At 43.2% G+C, this 21,446-nt stretch overlaps 1 protein-coding gene across 6 annotated transcripts in view; it reads left to right on the top strand.

Annotated features, from left to right (window-relative positions):
• The window catches only part of cbfa2t3 (CBFA2/RUNX1 partner transcriptional co-repressor 3), a 64,054-nt gene that overhangs the window by 36,484 nt on the left and 6,124 nt on the right, over positions 1–21,446 (top strand). For 3 of the 6 annotated variants that reach the window (XM_031324167.2, XM_031324164.2, XM_031324169.2), the window contains 10 exons: positions 6,389–6,544; positions 9,050–9,291; positions 9,731–9,820; positions 11,524–11,705; positions 14,774–15,057; positions 15,711–15,796; positions 16,877–17,171; positions 17,643–17,711; positions 18,449–18,502; positions 20,861–21,051. In XM_031324167.2, coding sequence (XP_031180027.1) covers positions 6,389–6,544; positions 9,050–9,291; positions 9,731–9,820; positions 11,524–11,705; positions 14,774–15,057; positions 15,711–15,796; positions 16,877–17,171; positions 17,643–17,711; positions 18,449–18,502; positions 20,861–21,051 — 1,649 coding nt within the window. The remainder of the gene's footprint in view (positions 1–6,388; positions 6,545–9,049; positions 9,292–9,730; positions 9,821–11,523; positions 11,706–14,773; positions 15,058–15,710; positions 15,797–16,876; positions 17,172–17,642; positions 17,712–18,448; positions 18,503–20,860; positions 21,052–21,446) is intronic. The other 3 variants (XM_031324165.2, XM_031324170.2, XM_031324168.2) reach the window with 2 other exon arrangements.

Below are 21,446 nucleotides of genomic sequence, written 5' to 3'. Positions count from 1 at the left end.
GGAGCTTATTTATGTAAGTGCACTCATTGTGAACGTCCTCTGACAGAGGATGGCAGAGGCAATTTTCAAACATGTTTTCTTTTCATTACTATTTATTGTGTTTATGATTATTTTCAAATGTAATTCATTAAGAAATGTCTCTCTTTCTCTCTCTCTTACTGTGTCAGTCATCTGCGTCCATGCATGCAATGTGTTGCAGGTAGATATGCAATGCTTGGTGGGAAGAAGGGAAGAGGCAAAGTGTAGTCAATGTGTTTCTTTACCTGGTAATCTAACAGTCAGTAATATATGAAATAAAACAAAACAGCAGTTTCAGGTCTCAGGTTCAGATCTCAAATTTGGCAACAGCAGTCAGGAGTTTAGTCAGCTCAGGTCTGAACGACACGGGCAAAGTTATATGCTCGTACAGAACTCTATTTCAACAGTGTCCCGGATATTACATGTAAGATATATTATGTCATGTCTGATGGAGCCCAGTAACTGAGCTCATCTGAAAGAGGAATGACGAAAGAAAGTCTGATCTGATGTTGAAGCGTGGCAGCCTGAGGCTGAGCTCTCAGTTGGCAAAATTAGGCACATGGCTGACAGGATGAGGAAAAGAAGATGTAGATGAGAGGGAACAAAGGACAGTTATCATGCAGAGAAGAGAGTAACATGAAAGAGTGAAGAATATAACAGGAGGCTACATGTATATCCTTCTCTCTGCTGTGTTTTTCTGACCCATTCTCAGATGTACATGCACAGTCACCTCCTCATATAGCTGTGTGTGTGTGTGTGTGTGTGTGTGTGTGTGTGTGTGTGTGTGTGTGTGTGTGTGTGTGTGTGTGTGTGTGTGTGTGTCTCTGTCTTGTCTCCCACTTCCTCCCCCATATCTCTCTCGCTCTGTGGCAGCTGTGCTGGTGATGGCTGTGTGCCCATGGTGCAAGCTGGCTGTGGGGTCCCAGGTGGCCCACATGACAGTTATTGATGTTCAGGTGTTCAACTCCTCTCACACAGAGACCCTGGAGCCACACACACACACACACACACACACACACACACACACACACACATGTGTGCACACAGATACAAATACAAGCACAGAATACAGAATATACACAGAATATAAAAGTAGTCATGTACTTGCATAATCATGCATATAAACTGCATAACTGCGTATCCCACTATTTCTGCTGAGGAAGAGTAACAAGGACAAAGGAGAACTCGTGCAAAGCTTCCGGGCTGTCTGGCTCTGGTTTGAGCAACAAGAATTACAGTTGTAAATTTTAGATGAAAACAACAAGCTAGTCACTGTGAAAATCTATGCAGTCTAGTTTGTATATGATTCCTATGGTTCAGTATTTGTGACTACTTTCTGTGTGGTGGGATAGCCAGTACTGGTACCAATGCCCAGTGCAGTTATAACAAACTCCAGATGTGTCTGGCTAGGCAGGGAGTTGTTCTTGGCATAGCCGCCTCGGCTAAATGTCACAAATACTTTCCTTTATTTAGGAATGGCTCTTGGTTAGTGGCTGAAGAGAAAGAGGGAGGCGAGGATGGATGGATCGTGGGGGGGAGGAGGGAGGGAGTGAAAAGAGGAGAGATAGATTAAAAGAGTAAAATAAATGATTTGCAATGTAGTAGGACAGGAGAGAAGGAGGAGGTGTGGGGGACTAAGAGAAGAGATGTAGAAGGACAGAAGATGGAGACGGAGGAGAGAGCGGCGAGGGAGCGAGGCAGAAACAGCTTCAGTCTAGCATCTGGATTTTATTAGCAGCCGTTGGGAAAATCTGAAAAGGAAGTTTTTTCTCTGCAAGCGCGTCGGCAGCAGTGATATGCTGCACATAACCACTTCACTGCCGACGAGAGGAGCCAGACCCTCCCAAAGGAGAACAGATGGTCGCTAGAACTTCAATACAATTACATCAATAACAGCTTTCACAGATATAAGCACTGTATGACAGGATCCCTGCAGCTCAGAGGGACAGAAGTACAACTAATCTACCCTTAGCACCCCCAGCCCTGGATAAACTGTCTTTAGTCCACCCTCACTCCCAGTGCTCAAGTTATTTCTAGCCAGTTTACCTATTTTAAAGAAAATGTTGAAGCGTTAGAAAAACTGGTGACTTGTGATGATTTGCTCATGGTTATCTGATCAAAGACAGGAGTGCTTTTGTTAGTGCTTATTAAGGAGAACCCTCCACACGCCCCCATTTTTTTGTTCAACATGTTTGTTCAGCCGGCACTGCATGTGTACTATCACAGGGATTCTCAAGTAACATAGGGGAAAATATGTGTTTGTGTCCGCAGCATGAGCATATGCATTCAGCAAACTTGTGAGCATGTGTGCATACATCTGTATGTATATCTATTTGTGTGTGTGTTTGTGTGTGCATGCACTGTACAGGCCTGTCTCCCACCATGTCATTAGTGAGGGCTTTAAAGCCTCTGAACTCTAAATCAGCTCAAGATGAAGTGGAGTCTGGGATCTGTCTGCAGAAGCGACCTGTGTGCTGACACACACACACACACACACACACACACACACACACACACACACACACACACACACACACACACTCCCATCTTACCTGTGACACAGTTCAGACTTTACACTAATAACAAGGCATATATCAAAATATGCTCTCTTTGTAGATTGCTCTAGAAGGAGATGATGTGTCATGTGCTACTGATGTCAGCAGTCTTCTTTTGAATGGCATTTAGGCTGGTAGTACGAGAGTGGAGGGGACTGTGGGTGCTGTATCCCCAAGTTTTAGGTCCAGTGCTACAATCCCCATGTTTTGATACGATGGCCTGGTGGGAGGCTGGGGGCCAGGGGCTCAGTCTCTGTTTGTGTGGACTCCTCAGCGGCCTGATAGGGAACAGATGTGGGAAGGCAGGCGGCCGGGCAGCCAGCCAAAGCAGCTGGGAGAAATTAAAAACAACAGCATTCCTGGAGACATGGGGAATTACAGTGGTAGGGAGGGAGCAAGGGAGGGAGGGAGGGAGGGATGTAAGGAGCGAGAGACAGAGGGAGAGTTTTAGGGCTATGTGGTCACTGGAGAGAGTCTCTGTGGAGTACGAGAGATTGAATAGACAGGGGGGGATTTAAGGGGACTGTTGTGCAGTGGTTAGCTAAAGCTAATAAGTTACAGCTGTATTTCCAGTGGAAGCACAAACACACACACACACACAGATATGCATACATTCAACACTACACACATACACACACTACACACAATACAACACACAAATGAGACGAAAATGTATCTGAATGGCCCTCTAATGGCTTGTCAGGACATGATGGTATGTATTTGTGTGTGTGTATGTGTGTTCTTTTTCAATGGGTTTAATGAAGGCACATCCTTAAATCTATAACGAGACCCCAAAATGGCTTTAGAAAGTTAGACGAACCACTGCTCTGTGTGTGTGCAGTTGTATAGTACATGATCTGTAGTTTTGTGTGTCCCGCAGTGAACTGTTTTTCATCTTGTTTCATCATGGCACAAGGGGAGAGTAGAAGAAAGAGAACATTTTTAGAACTCAGACTGCAGACTGTTTCTTTGGTGAGCAATCTTAGCCCAGATTACGTCAAATGTGCAGACATACAGCTGTTCAGAGAGTCGGAGAGAGAGAGACAGACAGACAGCGGCAGAGAGGTATGTAATGACTGTTATCGTATTGTTTTATTTTCAGCCTAATATTCAATAGTGAGTGTTTGGGACGTATCTGTATCCTGAGCAGATCTATTCTCAGCTGTATTGATCCCAAAGTGGCTCCTCTCAGACAGCCAGATACAAACAAGTGGGGGGAAATAGAGCAGCTTGCAGACAGAAGAATGAGCCTGGTCCAGACGACCTTTAACCACAGGTCTGTTTTACCTGGTATACCAGTCTCTCTGCCTCTCTACTTCTCTCGGTATGAGTGTTTCGTCCTTTAGCACAAAGCACAATGGGTGCACAGATGGCCACAGATGGGGTTGCAGACTGAGCAGACTTCCTAATGTATTAAACGTGAAATCCAGAGCATGGTGCATATGTGTGTGCCCTGTCCCTGTAGCTGGTCAGATTAAACAGCTGTCTATAATCCCACGGTGGGATGAGACAGACAGACAGGACGGTCCCCTTATCCTCCTCTCCTCTCAAAGAAGTGACCAAAATAGCTGTGTTGTAAACAGAGAATTTTATGTCACCCTCCTGATCTTTTGATCACACATTGGCCCACTCTTGTTCATTTGAGTGGAACATCAGATTTGTCTTGGGGGGACTAAACTACAGTCGAGAACAGTATTAGGATTGGTTATTATAATGCATGTTAGAATTCTTGTTAGGATGTAAGTCTTACAGTACACACTGCATACAGTGGCACAGTATAATTTGATCAAAGAGGAGGTTTTTACTGAAACATATGGCTGCCTCCCTACAGTAAGCAGCCCACCAATTCAGCAGCACAGATAGCCTGTTTGTGTGTTTAGGGTTCTTTAAAAGAGAATGGGTGCATCTATTTATACCAGCCCTCCCCATCTGCCTCTATCTACAACCTTGTGTGTTTATGTTCAGTGTGACTGGCATAGGGAAAACAGCGGACGGCTCCTCGTGTTCTTGAGGATCACTGTGTCAATGGCCCTCGTACAGCACACTCCAGAGTGGCACTCTTTAAATACAGACACCAGCTGTTGAACGCGTCTACATGAGCTCTCAGAAATAGGCTAACACCAATGGCTGAGGCCAACTGAGGCAGGGGTTTTGTGGAGGAAAACACTGGGTTCATAGTTGGCTCACAAGAAGTTAAATGAGAAGCACATTACTGTATTTGAAAGTGATTTAATATGTAAGTTGGCGACTACAACACATTTGCAGCTGTAAAAGATGATTCGTGACATTGTTCAGATGTTTTAAAGGCCTTTGGCTATCTGGTTTGAAATTATTTTTATTATCAGTAGTATAACAAGGGGTAATCACTACCTATCAGTAACCCCTTTCCCTTTGTGATTTGCAGAAGCTCATGACCCTGCTACTCGGGTAGTGACCTCTACTCTGTGGTACACATGATGGGAAATGTGAAATAAGGCTAGTGATTGGCTTTTGTTTAGGTTTCACGTTTAAAAGGAACAGACAGGGTTAATTTATTTTTCCTGTAATACAATAAGAGAGAGCTGAAAGAGAGAAAAAGAAAAACAGAGAGAAGAGAGTTATTGAGAATCAATGAATGCCACATACGGTCTACAATGTGGTTTACATCTGCTTTACCAGCGCATAAAAGAGGGCCCTCTGTCCTTAGTCTATTACATTCATTATGAATGCATGTGTTTGCTACCCTTCATGGTGGTGTGTAGTACTAGTGTGGAAATACACACATTTATGTACAAATATATAAACAGTGCTGCATATTGATTTCATTTTTTTGTTTTCATTTAATGCACATGCATTGCGCACCCTGCCAGTTGCACACATGTACACATACTCTAAAGCTATCTTTTCACAGGCTGCAAAGTCATCACACCTCTCAGCTCAGGTTTACATTGCAAAAAGATCTGGTTCCAGCAGCTGCACCGATAGACGGACACATAGACAGAAAGACAGTCAACACTCCATAGATACATCACTAAATAATGTAGGTATGTAGTTTTGTGCATGACAGTGTTTTCGTTGAAGACAGACTGCATGAGGCCCCCAAATACAGTATTTATGTCCTCACACACTTGTGGCCGTGGAACATCCACCCCGTGTCATGGTTTATTCTCTTGTCCCTTGCTGTACCATCCATTCCCTTCAAGCTACAGAGCCTGGCCTTGCCTTGTTTGGTGCTGGCAGGGTGTCTGGCAGAGGACAGTGAAGCTTCTGGTAGCAGGACAGAGTTCTGCTGAAAGCCAGTCCACAGTGATGGACAGCAGCAGATCCAGCTGCACTTGTCACTGGCTGTCAAGCCGGCTGTCTGAACTAGGGGACGAGAGGGGACAGGCGAGAGAAGTGAGGAGTGTGTGCATGTGAATATGTGTGTGTGCGTCTGGGGGTTGGAGGTTACAGTTGAGGGGCACTGATTGGGATGTCAGAGCTACATGGGGTGTGTATGTGTGAAGGAGAGAGAGAGAGCGAGAGAGGGATGGGGGGGGGGCTCTCAGTCAGCAGCAGCTGAGCGAGTGAGCAGGTGTTACTGTATGTCTCCCAGGCCCATGAATCTCCAACAAGAGAGACACAATACAAGTTTGGATTCATCTCCACTCCCTGCATTGATTTGTTTTGGTTCTTTTTATGGGGCTTTTGGTTCAAGGAAACAATCAATGGTTCCCAGGTGAACATGTCAGTGGCCTCCTCCTTAACCATCTGTCTCCACTTTGAAAGTATGATTTTTTTTTTTCATCCTGGAGCTCTATTTTGATGGGTTTTTTTTTCCTCCTTTCAAATTGCAGGTAGCAGAGTGCAGAAGGTTGGAACAATGCCAGATTCACCTGTGGATGTGAAAACCCAGCCCAGGTCCACCCCACCCACCATGCCTCCTCCACCCCCGGCTGTCAGCCAAGCAACCAATCGCAATGCTTCATTCACCCCTGCTACCAGTAAATCAAGTAAGGACCCTTTCTTATCTTTTCTTTTTTTAATTATTTCTATTATTTATATATTCAATATTTTCCAAAATTAATGACATCCAAAATCCAAAATCTTTACCTTAAACTATAGCTGTACAAGCTAAGCTTACGTGCTTTTAGATTGATGTTTTCTTTGACTTGAAAAGGATCCTTTGTGCATTGAGGCATCATGTCAGCAAGCAGTTAACCAGGCAGGTGTGAGAAAAACAGTAAGCTGGTAGGTGTGCTGTACCAACGACCCATCACTGTGACAGCTCTAACTCTTTTTCATAGTAAGCACTGGAGAATATAGCCATAGTTATGTGAGCTGGTACGTACTTCATTCCAAATCATGATAATTTGTAGGTCAAATACCATATAGGCATCCAGGTTAAAACTGTAGTAAATTGGGGCAACCAGTGGCCTAGAGGTTAAGATGCAATGGCATATACTCTGATCAGTTTGATTCTTGTCAGGGGCCTTTGTTCCATGTCATTTCCTGTCTCTCTGTCCTTTTGTTTCCTGTCAATCCTCAACTATCCACTGCCCCCTGAAAGATTCAAGAATTTTTTTTTTTTTGAAATTGAAAGTCTAGTTTGCGTATGACTCTTGTTACAACAGTATTTCACTGACTATGTTTCAGTGTGTTGACCTGATTCACCCATCAATCTGTAATGAATTAATTCACTTCTGCAACTGAAAGGCATCTACAATGGACTACATAGTCATTTGTCCCTCTTATGTCAACTGCCATGGACACTTTATATGCTTGTGTGAAGGGAAAGAGATTCCAAATATGTGTTTCTTCCCTGTTCTAGTGAACAAGTGTTGGAGTCACTTGTGTGTCAGCAGTGTATCTGCAAGCATCTATATGTGTGTGTGTGTGTGTGTGTGTGTGTGTGTGTGTGTGTGTGTGTGTGTGTGTGTGTGTGTGTGTGTGTGTGTGTGTGTGTGTGCGTGCGTGCGTGTGTGTGTGTGTGTGTGTTTGTCTTCTGGTGTGCAGAATGCCCTTGCAAGTGGGACAAGTGTCTTTGAGCGCATGTGCGAGTGTGGCTGTGGCATTGTGTGTGCATGTGTGTTCGTGTTGTTTACCAGCTGGTCGGGCGGTGATGGCCAGGGTAATGTTGCGGTGTGTAGACTACTTTCTTCCCTATATAGCAATGACAGGCCATGTTGTTTCACCTGTTGTGGCGGGTGGTCAGCAGTGTAGCTCTCTCCTTGCACCTCTCTCTAAAACCAGAACACAAGTGCTGCCTGTTTAAATCACATGGGTTAGCCCATATGTGTTCAGGCCCTCGACTCACAGATTAGAGCAACAAGCGTGCCTGAGAGGAACCATAGGAACTAGACTATTGAACAACTAAACTGTCTTTTTTCAAGTAAGAGTACAAGGTGTAGTATTAACGTCCACAATGGCTCACTGCAGAATCCTGTAAAGACATTTTGAAAAGACTAAGTTGCTGCAGAGGTAATAAAATTATAGTTTGGATGCTATGCTTAGTGTAAGTGCTTGCATATGCTGCTATGATGAAATACAATCATTTACAGAAATTTCATACACAGACTACACTATTTGTTTTATCTGAGAGAAAACTATGTAACATTTTAGTAATTCAAACACAGATATCATGCACATAAATGTATATCAAAGAAATATGACACACTGACATGACAGGAGATGGAAAAAGAGCTGAGCATTTCTAACTTTATTTTTAAAAGAAAACAACCCGTAAATCATATCTTTTATAATGACCTATGTATTTTCATCTTGCTCTGATATGATAATATAAAAACAGGGGAAAGGTCAAACGTGTGTGTGTGTGTGTGTGTGTGTGTGTGTGTGTGTGTGTGTGTGTGTGTGTGTGTGTGTGTGAGAGAGAGCTATTTGTGAGTTTGTTTGTGCCAGCATTACAAGGAATATGTGAGTGATTATATATGTGTATGAATGCTGAGTCTATTCTGAACCTTAAAGCTGCTTTCAGCTGGTGGACATGTGTAAGGCCAGATTTAGCAACACACCTGCTATTGGAATAAAAGTAACACAGGCCACAGGCCTATTTTTGGCACCTCTTTAACAAGTTCCTCTTATAGTTGTATCCTAGTGAGTGAGGGGGAGAGGGTGAGGAGTAGGGTGGAATAGACTGATGCAGGGAGAGATGGGGGGGGGGGGGGGCAAATGGTACCACTTGTGAGACAGCTGAAGTTACTGCATACACACACACACACACACACACACACACACACACACACACACACTTACAGCGCTCAGCCAAACTGGCAGAAAATTGCACCACTGAAGTCACGATGTGCATCACATACTGCAGGCGTGGTGTTGAATTTAAGTCTATTGTGTGCTTTACTTATACATATTTAACACTTTTCTGTTAGCAGGATATAGTGTTTCTGCCCTCATCACGGCCCCAGATCTGTCAAATGCCCCTCAGGCCTCTCCAAAACTACTGACCCAATTCACGTTGTCTCTTCCTTCTGTCTGTTTATCTGCAGTGCTGAATGGGAGCAGCCACTCTCCTACATCGCTGAACGGTGCTCCGTCCACTCCTAACGGCTTCAGTAATGGGCCGGCCATGTCGTCGACGGCCTCGCTTTCCAACCAGCAGCTCCCGCCAGCTTGTGGTGCCCGGCAACTCTGCAAACTGAAGCGCTTCCTGACCACACTGCAGCAGTTTGGCAACGACATATCACCTGAGATTGGGGAGAGAGTGCGCAGCCTTGTGCTGGGGCTGGTGGTAAGTTGTGATCATGAATTATTTTGATGAATCTTTCTAACAAAATTACTCTACATCCATTCATCCTTTCAGCAGTTCTCTTTGTATTGTGTGTTTTGCCAAGGTCCCAAAAGTTGATATTTGTTTATCTTGTGCACACAAGATAACTTGTGCACACAACTTTCTCTTGTCATAAATAATAATACTGATACTAATAATACCTTTATTTGTATAGAACTTTAAAAAGTACTAAAAGACACTTTAACAAAGTCAGTAAAATCAATAACAGTATAAAAACAGCTAGAATAGTCTTGATATGGATATCCATAACAAATGGATCTTGTGTGAACAAGATGTAAAAATTATGAACTTTCGGAACTTCTGCGGCTCTGTAAGAGAATGTTATAAAAGTTTGTCTCTTAGCGACTCTTTGTCCTACTCTCCCTGTTGTCTTGGGCAGAACTCCACTCTCACCATTGAAGAGTTTCACTCCAAACTCCATGAGGCCACCAACTTTCCTCTGAGGCCGTTCGTCATTCCCTTTCTGAAGGTAAATATTTGTGCACAGATTTTAAGTAAGATAAATCAACCCTGATGTCTTCAATAGATGTGCTCAGAGCTTTCGACTTCTCTCCATGTGGCCAGTGTTCAGGACTACACCACTGTATGTGTTCCCTCCAAACAGAAAGGGTTCATAGAGAGGTGTAGAGGGAGAGAGGGAATCCTTGTCTTGATTGGAAAACCTATAGGTGTATACTGTGTTCACTGCACACTGTAGTACTATGTAGAAAATGGTGGGATGTGATTGTGAATGTCCGTTAAAAGGGTTGTGTGTGAGTGTGTCAGACCTCCTGGCGTGCGATGATCCTCCACATCTGGGATATTGCAGCAATGGCTGTGTTATATCAACCAGACAGGCCTGAGAGAGCTATTTGACAGCACTGACACACACACACACACAAACACACACACACACACACACACACACACACACACACACACACACACGCCATACACATCAGCACACCCGAGAGCGAGAGAGAGAGAGAGAGAGAGAGAGAGAGAGAGAGAGAGAGAGAGAGAGAGAGAGAGAGAGAGAGAGAGAGAGAGAGAGAGAGAGAGATGGCAGAGGAAGGTGTCAAGGGACCTGTCTTATCTCATCCTGTCTCTTCATCTAATCTAATCTGGCTTTATTTCACTCTCACTCCATCCATCTATTATTCCACCATAAGTTTTTAGCTCACCTCTTGTCCACTTAACACCAGATTAAGGTTACTTTGGAAATGTAACAGGTTACCGATTATAAGTTACCCTATTTAACATGTAATAGTAGAGTAACTATTTCAATTACTTTATCAAAGTAATCTAACTTATTACATTTAATTACTTTTTGATTACTTTTCTAAATTTCTAATGAATGTTTTCAACTGTTAACCATTTTCAAGTGTTTATATCTGGCAGTGTTAACCCTACAGCAGTACTCAACACTGGCTATTGTCAAACAATCCTTCATCACATGAATTAAGATCATAATTATTTAATTTGGAAGAACGGCCACCACAAAGTCAGACTTCAGCACCTCGTTTTAATATGAGATCATTCTGAGGTAAGCTGTAAGCTAACTTAATTTACATACCTGCAGATGTTTCCTGAGTTTGGACATAGACATTTGGACGCCGATAGCATTTTGACAAACATTCTTTGCATTGCACGGTTAGGTTCGAACCCTTCTTAGATCTTTGTATGAAATGTTTTTGTTTTTTTATATTTCCAGCACTGGAACATGTTTTTTATCTGTAGCCATAGTGTGTGTCATAGTGGCAACTCAGACAGCTTGAGAGGCAATTTAACTGACGGGTGGCGCTGCAAATTCAAACAGGAGAACTAATCGAAGGCATCATAATAGCATCAAACTTTACTAAACGTCTGTGGCTGGAAATGGCAAAAGAAGACATTGTGCAGATGAAAAACTTGCAAAGCAACACAATTAATATTATTCAACATACAGCCTAGCTTTTTACAGAAAATATTCAGATGTAACCCCCAATGTAATCGTGAACATTTTCATAGATAACTTTAATTTAACTACACATTTTTTCCTAGTAAATTACACAACGCATGTAACTTTACATGTAACTAGTTACTGCCCAACACTGCTTTACACTCTCCTCTACATTTACATTGGCTCAATGAATCTATATCCTCCTATTCCTAATCCAGAGATGTCTGTCTTGCCTCTCTTTACCACTGAAGGCAAACCTGCCCCTGCTGCAGAGAGAGTTGCTCCACTGTGCCAGGTTGGCCAAGCAGACTCCAGCTCAGTATCTGGCCCAACACGAGCAGCTTCTCCTGGATGCGAATGCCAGCTCGCCCCTCGACTCCTCTGAGATCATGCTGGAGATGAATGAGCACGGCAAGAGAAGGACCCCTGACAGGTAGCATGTCTTCATTAAACACAAGAAAACATCCATGCAGACTTCAGAGCTGCACATACATAGACATGCAGACTTTCACACACACACACACACACACACACACACACACACACACACACACTGTTATATATGAATTATTTCAGGGTATTTCAGAATGCCAAGTGACAAGGGGAGGCTATAAATCCTCTGTGCGGGAGGCGGAAGTCTGGACAACCCCGATGCCAGGCTGGCTCTGCCAGCTGTCTGGGAGGGAGGGGTGAGATAAATGCATTGTAGGAAAAGAAAGAGAGTGTCTGAGAAGCAAAAAAGAGAGCGAGAGAGAGAGAGACAAAGAAGAGGGAGTGAAGTACAGTAAATGTCCTCAGCACAACACAAGCTACTACTTTACCCAGCTAAGAATTAGCTGGCATTTTCCTTTCTTCCTTCTTCTCTTACAGACACTGTCCTTTTCTGATCACTTCTTCACCTCTCTTACTCACTCGCTCTCTCTCTCTCTCTCTCCAGCTCCCACCTTTTCTCTTTCTCTAAATGCCTTACCTGTGGGCTCCCAGCAGCTGTCCATATGTCAGGGATGTGTCCAGATGGTAACACTGAGCACATCCTGAGTGGGGTGTGGGCGGTGGTGGTTTGGATGGGACTAGGGCAGGGGTGGCCAACCAGTTCATCATAAAGAGCCACAAAAAAACCTGCACCATAGCAAAAAGCCACACAACACATGCACGTCCACACTACAACAGCAACAGTGCCTTCCAGATCTGATGACAGTCATAATACATAGCAGTTTTCATAGTTTTTTTTTCTTACTTAGATTGACTCAGTGGGAAATCTGACAGTCTTTGTTATCCACAATCCTTTTCAGGTCTTGCTAGAACTCGGTTGTGCCACTCGAAGCGACTCTTTCACTCGTTTGTCACTAGAGGGGCTTTCAAACAATCTGATTCAGCAGTGAAAGGGTTAACGAGGAAGGTGATCTGTGGCAGCTTTTTTTTCCTCGGGTTGCAGAATTTGTCCTCAAAACTCTGCTGCATTATTTTTTATTTTAAAATAATTGGCAAATGTATTGGCAAGTGCATTCCATTTTTTTTGTACTTATCTGAAATGTTTCAAAAAGTTAAAAAAAGAATAAAAATAAATCCACCAATGACACAGCCCCCAGCCACACAGTAAGAGCCTCAAAGGAGCAGGCAAAGAGCCGCATACGGCTCAAGAGCCACAGGTTCGCCACCCCTGGACTAGGGGTTGGAGCTGAACGTGCAATCCCACTGTAATCCACACACCTCCGCCTCCTGACCTGTGGTTTATACACAGCAGGAGGGGCTCGTGGAGGAAGGGAAGGTTGTTCAGGCTGGGACAGGGACTACATCGTGCCAGCTGTTCCTCTGAGTTGTCAGATACTACAGCCAGGGATGTGTACGAGTATAGCCGACATAGACAAATATACACATGTATAACGTAGCACATCATCTACATGGGGCAGCGTTGCATTTATTCGCCTTTGATCCCCAGGATGATGAAGAGTAATTTGCATCCAAATGCCTGGCTATTGCCATCCAGCTAAACAGATTATTCTCAACACTCCCATGTAAACTGTCCAGATGGCTTGAAAACACAACCACTCATGCACACACACACACACACACACACACACACACACACATACACACACACACACACACTCACTTAAAGTACACGGCCACAAATGAGTGTCACTAAACATCTGCCAAACACACAGCATTCAGCCCATATTGCCCCTTAAGCCCGAGAGCAGGGTGGGAGGGGGAGGGAGAAATACTTGCAATCTAAGAGTTGGCTGAGGGATATTCAGATTAAGAGCTTGAGACGCATGGTGTACAGTTGGACTTGGCTTTGTTTGATACATATGGTGTACAGCTGTGCAAAAGCTTTGGTGGAGCACTGCCTTACTGTAACTGAACAACAAGCACCTCTCAGCAGGGATACTTACGTGTGTGTGTGTGTGTGTGTGTGTGTGTGTGTGTGTGTGTGTGTGTGTGTGTGTGTGTGTGTGTGTGTGTGTGTGTGTCAGTATGTGTGTTTGCATACACCATGTAGGAGTTGTTGAACTTTAAAAAAACAAGTTTGTGTTCCTTGCTAGACACTCTATGTCGAACAGGTATAGTCCACAATAATAAATGCTGTGATCTTTGAAAATAAATTGTTGTGACAGTTTATTGTGAACACAAACACAACCAATCAAACATCATGAAATTAATCATATCTGTCTATTTGTTAGGCATGTTTATACAGCAGGCAATTTTTTGCCCCTTGATCTGATTTTAAGGGCATTCTGGTCTTTGGATGTTTTCCTGAACTATGAAGTAATATTCTGGCATTGCCTATTTAGCCTGGCAAATCCATCCCACAGTTTTCACATTACTCATTGTGGTCTGGCGAGGCAATAGATGGACTAGGAGGCCGTACAATAGTTATTTATCTCCCTTCAGACATTAACACGGTGTCAAAAATCAGTTTCTGAATAAAACTGAAGTGAGAAATGAGTCATTCAGTGGTAGATTATTTGTAAATGAGGTTAGTCACGTTAGCATCAAAACAATTTCTGATTGATCTAGAATTTATCTGAAGCAGCTAAAAATCTATTTTTGGGTGGACTTTTGGGGAATAATGGTAAAAGTGGTAGTGGAAACAGATCTTATGAGATGCAGTCTGGCTGTGCAAGAGCATAACATATTGTTGAATACATTGAATTGTACAAGAAAGATTTGTTTTGTTGTATGTCATAATGTACGACACATCTGGAAAAAGGCTGCATTCCTTAGTCTGTGTCCAACCGTTCAACTTTCATTCTATGTTTTTAAATTCTGGATGTTTCAAGTCTTTGTTGACACAGTAGTTTGCTCAGGGTCTACTTTCTACTAACTGTGTTGGTGACATTATATACTGCATGGCTTAATTTCTTAAAAGAATATCGGAGTCGTAGGTTCCTACAAACTATCTATTATAGTCGCCACATTAAATAGTAATATGGTAAGTCATGCCATATTTATAGTATCACTGAGTGTTTTAACCCACAATCCTGTCCTCCTCTACAGGACCAAAGACAGCTCAGAGAGAGACGGGTTGCATCCGGAGCACCTGGCTAAAAGGCCCTGCACCATCAGCCCCAGTCAACGCTTCAGCCCCGGCACGGGTCTTCCTTCTCACCCGCCTCCCAACGGCCTCCCCACACACCCGCCCAACGGCCTGCCCCACCCACCCAACCCCCAAGTGGGACCCCAACACTATCGCTTAGAAGACATGGCCCTGGCACACCAATACAGGGACGCTTACAGACATAATGAACACCGCGATGTCCGAGACAGGCACCGGCAGACAGGTAGGACTGCTGCATTCACAGTGTTAGTTAAAGCTATAGATCTACAGTCCTCAGTTATATGGTGAAGGCTATTAGCTGGTGTATATGTAAGTGGGGTGCATGTGGAGAACAAAGGCCAGTTGTCAGTGCAGTGTGATAATCCTTGTGGCAGTGCGTCTATATAAAGACCACATCCAAACATGCCTACAGTATATGCTACAACTGTGGCTACCATATATGCCTTCCTTCTGCCTTTCCAAAAGGAAAGATGAATTCTTAGCCAAATTGTCTCACTGATTAGACATGAGGCTGTAGCACAGGCACATTACATGTTATTATGTTTGAAATTAAACTTTTATAATTAACTTGATAGTTGATAAAATACAAGACAATAAAACACTACCCTAAAAATAAACAGACAAGAAAAATCCATCCCACCCATCACAAGGAATGAATTAACTCTCACCCACCCCACAGACACAAACTACAAACATGGATAAACACACAGGAACTTATCGTAAGTGTGTGAAAATAGAAACATTTTCAGTTTACTTCTGTAAATGGAGTTTAAGTTGTGAAAGAACTCAGCTCATCAGGCAGTATTTTGCTGCTCTGGGTCAGTAATACAGTATACTGTATATGTGTTGTATCTGAACCATGTTTTTGTCTTTTAGCAGTACATGGAGCCCGCCAAGAGGAGGTGATTGACCACCGTCTTACAGATCGAGAGTGGGCAGAGGAATGGAAGCACCTAGATAATGTACGTATCAGCATAGTAGCCATGTTTAATGTCAACCAGCTCTTTGTTTCACTCTTAAACATTATGAATCAGTAGGGAAAAATACTAAGAGGTCAGCAGGTGATTAAAGACAGCTGACCATAAGAGGTCTGTGCCAATGTGGTGAATTAACAACAGACAGACACCTATCTGGCTTCCTGGCATTCAACTCCATGGAGACAAAATCATGTTCGCTAGACACACAGACAGACACGCACACACACACAGAAACAGGGCCCCAGATGGAGCTCAGGACCCAGCAGAGCACAGCTCCAGCTGGGGAGAGCAGCTGAGACAAGAGCTGCAGTCATGGAGAGAACCGGCCAGACCTGGACCCCTGCCAAATAAGAAACACTTCACTGAAATAAATATAGCTAACTCAGAAGGGAGGGAGGGAGTGGAGAGACAGAGGAAAGGAGGCAGAGACAGAGAGAGAGGGAAAGATGAATGGGAAAAATTATATGGATTGAATGTCAACCATGCTAAACCCATTTACCAGACTGGGCCGGTCTGGAAACACAGGGCACCGTGGAAAAAAATGACACTGTTTACAACAGTCGGTGGGGAGGAGAGAAAATCTGTTGAGTTGGCAAGGAAGGGAGTAGAAGGGTGGAAGAATTGGCTCAACTTTTTCATCAGCAGCCCAGCTGTTACATTATCGTTGTTGTAGTGCTCTTAGACATTGAAATTCACTGACAAGCACACAATCTATGAACAGATAGGCCGAGACAGAAACACACAGTCACATGCAAACATGCACGTCTGCTCGGTGGAATGTGCTTTGGGACAGATTAAAATAGTGTTTAGATTTACAGCTTCAACAGTAAATCTTTCCTTTTCAAACTGTCTTTGTTTGTTGCTATGATATATAATGTTTTTTAAGGATTTATCAAGTTTGGTTCATTTCACAAACTCTACTACTGTGCTGTATAGATGATGAAGTTTTAGCTGGACATGTTTGGGACGTAGGGATTTACATTTGCAACTAAATGGAGTACTGTCGAACTTCTCCTGTTCATTTATCAATAAGTTTCATCCATCCTAAATCCTGTCCCATTGCAGCTTCTGAACTGCATCATGGACATGGTGGAGAAGACGCGTCGCTCTCTAACGGTGCTGCGCCGCTGCCAGGAGGCAGACCGGGAGGAGATGAACCACTGGATTCGGCGCTACAGCGATGTGGAGGAGATGAAAAAAGGTGGGAGCAACGGACAGCACTGCCTTCCTCCTCCTCCTCCTCCTCCTCTTCCTCCTCCTACTCCTCACCACAACTCTTCCTCCAACACAGCTAGCAGCAGCGAGGCACTGCCCATAGGAACTTCCTCGGCTTCTGAAAGGCAGACAGGCAGACAGACAGGTAGACAAACACACACAAGGTTTGTTTGGCAAAGCAAAACACTCACAGCAAGGTAGGGCTTATGTAGAATGCTGGAAATGCCTACATATATTAATTAAGACACAAAAAGTCAGTTAGATTATCATATTTTTCTGGAAATTTACAAATTTGAGCTCATACTGTGAAGCAATACAAATCGAGTTGCAACATCCTGGATCTTTAATCAACTGATTGCCCCCTTATGCTGCCAGCATGCTCATTCATAATTAAGATTCGCTTCTAACTGCCATATTCTCATTCCTTCCCAGAAATGGTTGAAAAAGTTGATCTTATTTACTGATGTTGCCATAAACATAGTTTTATTGGCCCCAAAAACAGAATTGGAAACTATAGGGGAGACTTGTGGATGTGTGTTTGTGCAGATCAAGAGTCTATCACTGTGTGTATGTTTGTGTAATTGAGACTGAGCGTGTGCCTGCTTGTGTGTTTCAGAGATCCACAGAGACTTCTTACACAGGCCTCCCTCAGGATACCTGCCAGAAGAAATCTGGCGGAAAGCTGGTAAGAGCCAAGCATCCCCTTCTCTCTATTGTCTTCATGATTGACTTCACACGGAGTAACACAACACACACAGTCACCATCATCAGTCTACCCTGGCCACAGAGCAGAGGCCTTACAGCTGTAGGTTCATCAGGGCAGAGGATTGGAGGCCCTCTGTGTCATTAGGGCTAAATGCCCTCCATCTGTCACCACTAAGAAAGGCAACTGCAGTTAAAGCTACAGTGAAAATGCAGTCACCTGGCCCAAGGCAGACCGCAGCAGCGCAGCACAGGTTGGAGCTTAACGTGTCTCCATTGGCTTGAGAAACATACACTCAAATTGTATCTCTTTTTTTAATTCAGAATCAGAATCAGCTTTATTAGCCAGGATTGCGTGATTGCTTCTAGCCTCATGCAAAGTACACAAACGTATTACTAAAGTGAATCAAATACAGACATTTAGATATACAGACAAAATAATATTGTCCATGGTTATAATTTTTTGGCTCAGTTTATGGCCAAAGGGAAGCAGGTGGGAGTGTTGCATTGCATGGGCCTTCTTGTATACTGCATGTTAGATAGAGCCCATCCCAGGAGTCATCTTGCTCACACCTTGTTCCGCCCCAGTCCCAGCACTATTATGTTGCAGTCATTCTCTAATACCCTGCTGAGGAAAGATGCTGCTGCTGTCGGCAAAATACTGTGCTGCATTTTCACCAGCAGAAAAAGCTCTTTTAATTGCAGTTGTTTTTAATACAGGTACTGCAAGCATCCCGCTCTCCCCAGCACTAAAGCACCTCCAAAACAGGCAGGGTGAGTAACATATCTCAATTCGAACATCTCCACCTCTAGTGTCTATATATATACATATATATATATGTAAGTATATGTCACCTCTATCTCAGCAGCCAGGTCTGCCTGATGTAGCTGCATCACCTCATGCTTTTAATTAGCCACATATTCTCTGGTCTGGTTCAGGTTGAGAGACTGCAGTGCTTTTGAAAAATAAGATCTGAAGTGTGAAAAAGCAGACAGAAATAACATGTCTCAGGGACTAGCTAAATCCCTGTGGAATTAAAACGTTAATATTGCTGTCCCTGTGTTTTCCATTAAGTGCTAATTGCCCTAGCATCTGCTATGCAGTCTCCTTGATAATAATTAATTAAATTTGCAAACTAATCTTAGTGGTGCATGCATTAGACCAGATAACTGAGAAGCTTGGGATAATACAGATAGTGTTTTGGAGAGAAAGGAGAGGTATAAGAAGGAGAGAATAAGGAGGGGTGTAAGAAAAATAATAAAGGAGTAGAAATGAAATGAAGGATAAAGGTACAGAGGGAATGATGGGATGAAGGAAAGCATTGAGACATGTGTCTGAGTGTGACTGTATGTTGACAGGATTGACAGAATACTAACTTTTAAGCATAGGAATCAAACTCAGACATGCACACACAGCCGTGCGCATATACACAGCATCGTGTTGGATAAGGCTCTCCCGCTGCCTATCTTTTTGCACAGTAGTTTGGAACAAGTGGAGTGGAGCAGCGAGGAAAAGTGACAGTTATTTATGAGTGCCCTCTCAAACAAACATTGACTGGATGAAATAGGGAGCAGGGGAAAGAACAGTTTCAGTCTCACCTCCATACTTGGTTGGCCTAACACACCTGGATAGCCACTTGTATGTGTAATTTGTGTCTAGGTGTGTCTACTTCTGGAGGAGGTGGAGCAGGAGGGAGGAACATAATTAAATCTTTAAACAAATATGTGAGGCAGACGGACCGTAGTGCGCTAGCTGGCTACCTTAGCATTAGATTAGTCGAATACCCACACAGCTAACATCACGTGGCAAATGTAATCGTGGGGTAGCCTAGTGCTGTTAACCGTGGGCAAAACAATTATACTAAGAATAACTTTATGAGCGTGTTGAATGTTGTTGTACCGTTATAACGTTACTGTACGTTTTTTATACACCAAGCATTAGCATAAGCCACTTGTCAATGTATTATTATTATTATTATTATTATTAGTATTATTACGTGATATATCCATATTGAAATATTATATCAATAAAGTAGGTCTCTACTGTATTACTGTGTTGTAAAGTGGCATGTAATTAATAAAAAAAACGATGCTGTGTGGCAGAAGAAATTTGTTACCTAGTATAATTCTTTGACATTGTATGATTTACAATTGCTCTCGAACATATCATCTGGTGTTAGAGTTAGAGTAACTATGTCATAGGTCATATGACGCCATTGACAGGCGACCAAATGACACGGTCTGTGTCATTGATTAAAATGGTTTGAACATTGTTGGAAACATTTGGGATAATGTAAGCACACAACTAAAAATATATATAACATATTTGTTGCAGAAATATTACATATTATATCTTTAAAAATGCTGCTGTCTTCATAACACAAGCAAATTACATTTTAGAGTAATTCATATCTTGTGATCACAACATCACCACGTTAGCATTTGATTCATAAGTGTATATTTAGAAACCTATTTCTCAGATGCAAAGCCCTACGAGAAAACATGTACTGTACATTTGTTGTGCACCATGAGGCCAATATGAAAGATGGAAAAATGTAATCACTCTTGCGTCTTACTGAGGGGAGACTGCGGGAAGTTTCTATTTTAGACTGCAATCTGGAAAGGAGTCTACACACCTGCCTGTTGTTAAAACACAGTCTTCTCAAACAGTCTTGTGCTTCTGCTGGAAGAACAAAAGGCTGGGTGATAAAATCTACTTTGTAGGAAGCCCTGCAGTGGGGATACGCATGCCCACTGTTGGGGAAATGATCCACTCTTCACTGTTAACTCTGTCTCACAAATTCTATTAAAATTTTTCTTATGACAAGATGACAATCATGCAAACAGGGAATCCCAGGATGTGGTGTGAAAAGCCAAGTTAGTGACAAAACTTAGGACACATCTGCTGTTGTCAGCACTGGAAATTATTGTGGCCAGACGCCTTTTAAATTAATTATTGAAGTCTGGCTGTTTCCCTTTTCTGGCAGAAAGTTTTAAATCTTGGATGATGTACATCTGTTCGCTGAGATACAACAAGATGGCAGCTTAAAGAGCCTCAATAAAGGATGACAGAGCAGGCAGGAGGGGACGATGGTCGCAAGCACTAACACCTCTCTTCTTCCTCTCTCTCAGAGGAGGCAGTGAATGAGGTTAAGCGACAGGCGATGTCAGAGCTGCAGAAGGCGGTGTCAGACGCCGAGAGGAAAGCTCACGAGATGATTTCAGCCGAACGCTCTAAGATGGAGAGGGCGCTGGCTGAGGCCAAGAGGCAAGCCTCCGAAGATGCACTAACAGTCATCAACCAGCAGGAGGACTCCAGTGAAGTGAGCATCACAGACCCCTCACCTACATTCCGCCTCATTCTCCTTTCACCTCTCACCTTTAATTCCTTACTCTGTCACTCACTCTTCAACCATCTTTTGCTCCATCCATTACCCTTCACTTTGTTCCCCTTATCATCTAAGACTTAGATGATAAGGGGAACAAAGAGCAGCCAGCTGTATGAATTACACAATACAGGATAACTTAGATTCTAAGTTATCCTGTATTGTGTAATTCATACAGCTGGCTGCTCTTGGTTTGGTGCTGCACCATGTTGTCATAATTATTGCAGAAGCAGTCCAGTTGTCTGTGTAAATAAAAGCAGACAGTCCCAGATGGTTGGATCAGAGTGCCAGGCTGAGGCCATTACAGAGCAGTTGACCACCACCTGCTGGTA

The sequence above is a fragment of the Sander lucioperca genome, chromosome 3 (genome assembly GCF_008315115.2).
Source record: "Sander lucioperca isolate FBNREF2018 chromosome 3, SLUC_FBN_1.2, whole genome shotgun sequence".
Taxonomy (NCBI): domain Eukaryota; kingdom Metazoa; phylum Chordata; class Actinopteri; order Perciformes; family Percidae; genus Sander; species Sander lucioperca.
This window is presented reverse-complemented; position numbering and strand designations above follow the sequence as displayed.